Source organism: Capricornis sumatraensis, chromosome 13, assembly GCF_032405125.1.
Source record: "Capricornis sumatraensis isolate serow.1 chromosome 13, serow.2, whole genome shotgun sequence".
Classification (NCBI taxonomy): Eukaryota; Metazoa; Chordata; class Mammalia; order Artiodactyla; family Bovidae; genus Capricornis; species Capricornis sumatraensis.
This window is the reverse complement of record NC_091081.1, coordinates 21,250,584-21,258,762: the sequence shown is the minus strand read 5'-3', so window position 1 is coordinate 21,258,762 and position 8,179 is coordinate 21,250,584. Positions and strand designations below refer to the sequence as shown.

Genomic DNA, 8,179 nt, shown 5'->3' with positions numbered 1-8,179 from the left:
AAGGAGGTGCCGTAGGGCAATGGTTACACAGGCTTCGGCCGCAGCCATTTCCCCGCCGAGGGAGCTCCTCTACGCGGCAGGAGTTCCCGGACTCTGACATCCTATCTGCGAAGATCCGGATCTCCTAGGGGATTCCTGGGCATGGCGCCGCTCCTCCCCCCAGGAGCCGAGCGCAGAGACTCTCTCACCTCGTCACCCCGGACGCACACGCTCAATTCTCCACTGTGGGGTCGGGGCTCTCCCCAAAGACTTTTCCCCACCATGCCACAACATCCTCTCTCCAAACCTAAGATCCCCAGTTCCCCCCTCTCCTCTCCGTCCTCCTGCCCCTCCGGCGTTAGCCTGGAAAATCCCTACTCCTCACGGTGCGAAGCCTCAGCGCTCAAGTTCCGGGCTGCGCAGGTCGCCTCGCCCCTGGGCATAGGCTCGCCGCCGGGTGTCCCGGGAAAACGCACCGGCAGCCCCTCGGTCCCTAGTCCCTCTCAGTCCATTGGCCCCCCGGTCCCCGCCCCCGACGCCCCCTCCCGCCCGCCTCTGCGGCCCAGGAGTGGCGTCAGCACGCCGGCCCCGCGTGGGGTTTAAATGCCCACTAGCGGGAGCCCGGGCGCTTCCAGCTCGGAGCGCGGTGGCGGCTGGAACTGCAGGGGTGGGAAGGCAGCGTGCGAGCGGGATCCCGAGCCGCGGAGCGCGCTGCCCCTCTCTCCGCCGCGGATGACTCGGGAGCTCGGGTCCAAGTGGCGCCCAGGCAGCATCCCTGCCCTCAGCCGTCCGAGGAGAGTTGACGATAAAACACTTAAAAGTCTCCGCTGCGGGAAGCCATGAGCTGTCTGGATGTTATGTACCAAGTCTATGGTCCTCCCCAGCCTTACTTCGCAGCCGCTTACACCCCCTACCACCAGGTACGTGTCTCCTCTCGTCCGGCCCGTGTAGCAGGTGGCGCGCCCCGGCTGCCCCAGTACTGCCAGTGCTCCGAGGTTCCCGGTACCTCCGCGCCGGTCCAAGGGAGGCCGACCAGCCGCGGGCGCCTCGGATGCGGGGACTGCCCGCGCTGCCACCTAATAGGTTGAGCTAACCCCTTTAGCTTGCCCGTTTGCTCTCTCGGGAAGGCAGCTAAGCCCTGCTAATGCGCGCCCCGGATTTCCTAGGAATAATCAGACCAGGATCTCGCGGACCGCGTTGTTTCTTTGGAGTCTGTTGGACTCCAGATTGTTTCGAGCCCCGTGCCTGCTCGCGGAGATGCCGGCAAAGCTCACGCAGAGAAAACCAAACTTTGGTCCCAAAGGTGAGAGTGACGACGAAACAAAGGCAAGGGTCTGCCTCTGTCTTTCTGAGATGCAAAGACTCGCGTTCTCATCCATGCAAGCTTATCAAAGCCTTTTTTTAATCCCCGTTTCAATTCTTAAACGATCGGGCCAGTTAATTTCAGAACCAGCGAATTCATTATAAAGAGAACCGCACGAAACTCGCTGACTATAATCTTTACTTTGCAAAGTTCTGGAGAATATTATTGACCCAAACTTCTGGGTACGATTGACCCGGTAGGGGCCAGTTTAATAGATAATATTAATACCTAGCCTTTCGCTAGCCTGAGTAGCTGAATCCGGCTGCCCTGCCATCAACAAATTCACTTTCGAGAGGACCACTGGCCCCGGTTCTGCAAACTCTTCGTTTTGTTTAATTATTCCAATTTTTATTCTCTGGGAATTTTCTGATTGAACATTTTTCTTTCAGTCCTCAGCTGATGTAGTTGAAACTGGTGACAGTAGTCAAGGAAAAGAATAAGATCACACACTCCAGTGGGTGGAGGGGGGATCCTTTGGGAGTCCTGCTGCTGCTGCTGCTGCTGCTGCTGCTGCTGCTAAGTCACTTCAGTCGTGTCTGACTCTGTGTGACCCCAGAGACGGCAGCCCACCAGGCTCCCCAGACCCTGGGATTCTCCAGGCAAGAACACTGGAGTGGGTTGCCATTTCCTTCTCCAATGCATGAAAATGAAAAGTGAAAGGGAAGTTGCTCAGTCCTGTCTGACTCTTCACGACCCCATGGACTGCAGCCTACCAGGCTCCTCTGTCCATGGGATTTTCCAGGGAAGAGTAGTGGAGTGGGGTGCCATAGCCTTCTCTGCTGGGAGTCCTGAGCGGGTTCCAAAGTGAGAGCCTGGACTCCTGTTTTGGGAAAACTGAAATACACCCCAGTGCCTGAGACCATTTTTTGCCAAATTTTGCTTGCAAAATATATATTTGAAAATTTCCTGATAAATTAATGATGGAATGGGTAGATTTTGCATTTTTGGTTTTTGCTTTTTCCCTTCCTCCTCTCCTTTGTAAAACTTTGCAACTAGGAGTTTATTTAGTCTCAGTGTTAACTTTAGGAATCACCAGAGTCTCTCATTTTAAGCCAAGTGGGAATATGGTAGAAATGGTGCTGTAGCTAAATAACTTCAGTCTTTTAGCTTCAGTGCCTAAGATGAGCTTCTTCCCAGGCTGGGAGTATTACAAAGAGAAAAAGGTGGGTTGGTTTTCTATCTGTTTGGTCCTTTCTCCTCCCTGACCCTCGACCAATCTATATCACCAAGATCTCTGTTCAGTTTTGTAAGATCAGGGTCTCCCAAAGGACACCTCTGTCTGCGTACTGCTTTAGCATTGCATTGTCCATTGCTTATTGCGAAGAAAACATTTCAGCAACTACACTTGGTTTTGTAAATCACTATCAGACAGTCATCATTTACCCAGCCTCACAGCCAAGATCATCCTCTGCTTCTTTTCATTCCTTTTTTTCCTCAATAAACACTGATGGTGAGGGTAGAAATAACCCACTGGCTTTTCCTTTCTCAAAAGAAGGTCTCTCTATAAGCTGAGACTTTTAAAATAGCCAGCTCATGGATGACCACATACCAACTTCCGTTTATTAAAATGATCCATATCATGTTGTTATTCCATGTTTTTACCCCATAGCAGTTCTTCCTTTACATCCTGGTTGCGTGGAGTGGATTTTGTTACCTTCATGTTCTATCACGAAGATGCTTAATCCTGCATCTTGTACGTCTGCCCTGAATTCTCAGCAAGGAACAGTCAGGCTGTAACTGGACTTGGGTGCCCTTTACCCTTGGAGCCTGATTTTAAAAATATATCTGCCTTGTGCCTGCCTCTGCGGTCAAACTGCTTAGGCTTCTTCCAGGACCTTCACCCTGACACCTTCAGACAGTTTTCTCTGTAGCCTAGCAACAATTCTGGGGAGATAAGCTCCAAGAAGGACCCCACCTCTCAGGAACTCCACCTTTGTTCAGCTGCAGGTTGAAAGGCCTGCGGACTGCGGCCCACATTATTGAGGTTATTGAGGACCGGCATAGGCACTCACAGAAGGCAGTTGCTCCTGGTTACCTTAGGGATCCGGATGAGGGAGTGCAGTCGGAACCCAACTTGTTATGTCTTTTGAAATTGACTTCTCTATTATTTCTCCTTTGAGCAGAAACTAGCCTATTATTCCAAAATGCAAGAAGCCCAGGAGTGCAACGCCAGCCCCAGCAACAGCAGCGGCAGTGGCAGCTCCTCCTTCTCCAGCCAAACTCCGGCTAGTATAAAAGAAGAAGAAGGCAGCCCGGAGAAAGAGCGCCCACCAGAGGCGGAGTACATCAACTCCCGCTGCGTCCTTTTCACCTATTTCCAGGGAGACATCAGCTCCGTTGTAGACGAGCACTTCAGCAGGGCCCTGAGCCAGCCTAGCAGCTATTCCCCAAGCTGTACAAGCAGCAAAGCCCCGCGGAGCTCCGGGCCCTGGCGGGGTAAGTACGGGCCTCACCAACAAAAGGGGATTGAGAGCTCGCACAGCCTGGGGTCCACCTGCAGGGGCAGCTGAAAGAACTATAGGTGTTAAGAGAAGAGGTGAGATGGGGCATCGGGGGAGGGTAAGGAAATCGGAGGAGGAATAGATACAGGCAGGCATAAGATCTCTTCTTGAGGAAGCAGAGCAGAGCAGTGGCCTAGGAAAATCAATAGCCTTGAATTGGTAGCCCTTGGTTTGTGCATTGGATTCCACCACTCCCTAGCAATATGACCTTGGGCAAGTCTCTTAACCTCTTGGAGGTCACTCTATTTACTGGTCTCTAAAATTAGAATAACACTTGCCCTCTTAACTACCCCTGGAGATGACAGTAAGGCAACTAGAAAATATATGTAAATGTGCCATGGAAATATGAGGTTTCCCAAGTCAGGGGTGGAGAGGGTGGATCTTCAAGTACAATAGCTTTCAGGGCCCTTAGTCCCTTTCTGAAAATATCTCCAAAGAAAAATGTCTGAGAATGCATTACAAGCAAAACCTGCTGAAGAATGTCTCCTAAAACCTACTTATGCCTTTTGCCAGATTTCAATTAATTGGGAAATCTTGAAGCAGAGAATGTCTTTCAATAAGCAAGTAAAGTCAAAAAGAAATAAGACTTTAAGGGTAGCCAAAACACCTCTAAAGGTTTTCCCCAAACACATCCCCTCTATTACTTTACCATTCTCACAAAGCCCTGCTTTAGCTACTCTGGGACAATGGCTTCTTGGACAAGTCAAGGAGCTCTCTCTTCTATTCTGAAATCTCCACCGAGGTAACTATTTGGTAAAGTTTCTCACTAATCTTAGTTTTTGATGTGTACCAAGATGGGAAATGAGTACTTTATTGTAAAAAGGAAAACAAGTATTACATTTTGGGGGAAATGACAACCATCGACCTTCCATTTTTTCTTAAATCTATTCTTTCGTACAAGCCTTGCCTAGACAAGATCCCAAAACAAAACATTCCTTTTATTCTCCAGTTGCCTAAATGTTTTTAATAGACTGTTCACTTAGAATGCATTTTCGAAGCATTTTAAATTATCGACTATGAAATGCAGATGCCTTCTCCAAGGTCCTTTTCATTAAATGCCTTTCCTTCCTTTCCTCCTCACTAAAGGCAACACATTTGATCTAAATGCTGCTCGCTTAAAATGCTTCCAGACACTAGGGGTCAACAATGACAAGGACAATAATAATTATTATAATTATATTATTCCTGGCACCCACACTTTGATGCATAAAGTTTGTTAATTAAAAAGGAAAAGACCTGTCCGTTAGTGTCCCTCTGTGCAAATAATACAGCTGCACTTCTAACATGTCAAGTTTACTTTCTAGGGGGAAAAAAAAAAAAAAAGCTTTTTGAAAGAAAGTTTCTAGAAAGGAGGCCAATAATAGCAAGACTCCGAAATATGTCGATGGACTTCCAGTCTATCAGAGGCCTTGGAGGGGCACGATTTCTGGAGCAAGGGAGGCTGAAATGCGAGAGGGGGTAGTGAGATCGCTATGCGACCAACCAAGAGCGGGAAGAGGTAGCCTTAGCTTGAGAAGAGGCCTGGAAGGCGAGGCCGCTTCTGGCCCGAGGGGGCCCGGTTCGGAGTCCGAGGGAAGCTCCCCGCTCCACGAAACTGGGGCTGCGGAAGAAAGCTCCGCGGTTCCTCACCCCGCCACTAGCGGGGTTCCCGCAGCGGGAATACCTCCGCCACTTGCGAGGGCGCGGCACTCCTCCCAGACCTCGCGTTCCCAGGCCGCAGCCCCGCGAGACAAGCGCCCTTCCCGCCCTTCGCCCAACCGGAGCGATCAGCTCTCCGGCGGCCGCGCGGGGTCGGTCGGCGACCGTCTCCCGACGGTGACGCGCTCCTCTCTCTCTCTTCCCTTCCCTCCGCCTCGCTCGCCCGAAGACGGCTCCTACCCCATGAGCCAGCGCAGCTTCCCCGCCTCTTTCTGGAACAGCGCTTACCAGACGCCGGTGCCCGCACCGCTGGGCAGCCCACTGGCCGCAGCGCACTCGGAGCTGCCCTTCGCCGCCGCCGCCGCCGCCGACCCCTACTCGCCGGCCGCGCTGCACGGCCACCTGCACCAGGGCACGGCTGAGCCCTGGCACCACGCGCACCCGCACCACGCGCACCCGCACCATCCGTACGCGCTGGGCGGCGCCCTCGGAGCCCAGGCCGCCGCCTACCCGCGGCCCACCGCCGTGCACGAGGTCTACGCGCCGCACTTCGACCCGCGCTACGGGCCGCTGCTGATGCCCGCCGCCTCCGGGCGTCCGGCCCGCCTCGCGCCAGCCCCGGCCCCCGCGCCCGGCAGCCCGCCCTGCGAGCTCTCCGCCAAGGGCGAGCCGGCCAGCGCCGCGTGGGCCGCGCCCGGGGGACCCTTCGCGAGCCCCGCGGGGGACGTGCCCGGGGGTCTGGGCCTCAGCGTGGACTCAGGTAAGCGGGAGAGGGGATGTGGCATCCCCGGGCCCCTCCTGCCCTGTGCCCCAAACTGGGCTGAGCCGGGGAGCCCGTTTAGTTCTCCTTGGAGACCCCAGTGACCCTGAGGCGCGAAGGTCTGCACATAGCGGAGTTGTGTTTCAGCAGACAGATGACTCTGTCATCGGTGTGGACAAAATGAGAAAGTGGCCGGTTAATATTACAGAGGATTTTTTAAGAATAAAATTTGTCGGAGAGGTTCTAGCTCTGTGCTGTTCAGTACCGTAGCCAGCAGCCACGTGTGTCGGCTGAGCACATGAAACGTGGCCAGGCTGAATTGGGGTGTGCTGTAAGTGTATAATACACACTGGATTTCAGGACTTTGTCCCCAAAAAGAATGTAAAATTCATCTCATTATATTTTATATTGATTGCATGTTTCAACATTGCATACTAAATATATAAGGTTAAATAAAATATATTACTAAATTAATTCTCACCTGTTTCTTTTTACTTTTTTCAATGTGGCTGCCAGACAATTTAGAATTATACCCATGGCTTCCATTGTTTCTATTGGACAGCGCTGATCTAGAGTACCTGCTAAGAATGTAGTTTAAAATCCTCTACAACTTGAGGGGCGGAGAGGGTCTTGTCACCTAGTGATAGTTACAAGTCATACAAATATGACCCATGACTGATAACAACTTAATTGCCAAATGAAACAGGTCTCTTGAAAACAGAAAACTTAAAGAATACGTTGTTAGTGGTAATATTACATCCCTAGCTTAAAGAGTTGAATTTGAAAGGAACATTCAAATAAGGGTTTACTTTTTTGTTTGCTTTATTTTTAGGGCAAAATGGAAAAAAAAATTGCAAATAAATTGGCTTGTAGTCTTGCCCCGCTTTCTGTTCCCTCAGGTGCAGATGTGACATTTGTTTGCTTTGCTTTTACTTTCATTCATGCCCTTTAGATGAATTCTGTGACTTTCACAATAAAACAGTGGTGTTTGTCTTTCTCTTTCTTTAAATACCTTGTGCCTTCCCTCCCCCACCCCCTTCTCTCCCTCTCTCTGTCTCTTCTCCCTCTCTCTCTCCCTTTTATTTTCTCTCTGTTTTCAGGTTTGCAGCCTCAGGACAAAAGCAAGGATCTGTACTGGTTTTAGACAGCCCACCTTCTTCCCTGTAGGTCTCTGCATAGCACAATTGGTGACATTCAGAGCTGAAATCAAGTGGGTTTGTAACAGCTTCTGATCTTGGTTTGCAGCTCGTCGTTACTCCCTCTGTGGTGCATCCCTCCTGAGCTGATCTGCTGACCTTCCCCTTGCCCCTTCCCTTCTGACCAGCCTTGGAGGCTCAGCATCTGTGCCTCTCACTTCATGGATGAGGACATGGGGGAAGGCAGAGACTTCAAACTGCTCCGTGTATCAGGAGAACCAAAACACACGCGACCGAGTTTTCATCTAAAAAGAATGCCTTCTGCCAAAAGAGCAGACCCAGAGACTCTGAATGACGCTCAATGACTTTTGGACAAATCACTGGAACTGTCCGTGGTGAGATCACTCAGGTGACAAGATATCATGGTTTTCTTGGAAAGAAGGAAAGAAAAAGAGACGTTTTGGTGTGAATATTTTTTTTATGCTGGTGTGAATCATTTCATTAAGTAGTGGGATCACAGCACTGCTGACGTCAATATCCTCACACTGAAAATGTCTTTGTATTTGCATCGAAGACTATATGGTAGAGAAGTCAAAAGAAGCCAGTTCTTTCTTCCTCACCTGTAGCCTCCAGCTCCCTTCCTGCCCACTCCCTCCCTGCAACACCCACTCCAGACACAAAGACACACCTTTTCTTTCAGACTGTGAACATAGAAGCCTCAGCCTGAATGTGAGTGGCAAGTGGCTTATCTGGAGCCACCTGCCCAAGTCTTACTGAAATGCAGCTGTCGTAGGACAACTGT

At 50.9% G+C, this 8,179-nt stretch overlaps 1 protein-coding gene across 2 annotated transcripts; it reads left to right on the top strand.

The window, feature by feature from the left end:
* The first annotated feature begins 818 nt into the window (after positions 1–818).
* VGLL2 (vestigial like family member 2) lies at positions 819–7,527 on the top strand. Of its 2 annotated transcripts, XM_068985533.1 has the most exons (4): positions 819–899; positions 3,466–3,778; positions 5,711–6,241; positions 7,487–7,527. In XM_068985533.1, exons 1-4 carry the CDS (start codon positions 819–821, stop codon positions 7,525–7,527), a joined length of 966 nt encoding a protein of 321 aa, XP_068841634.1. The 2 variants fall into 2 exon arrangements, with proteins under 2 accessions (XP_068841634.1, XP_068841635.1); XM_068985534.1 differs by lacking the exon at positions 5,711–6,241.
* The last annotated feature ends 652 nt before the right edge of the window (positions 7,528–8,179 follow it).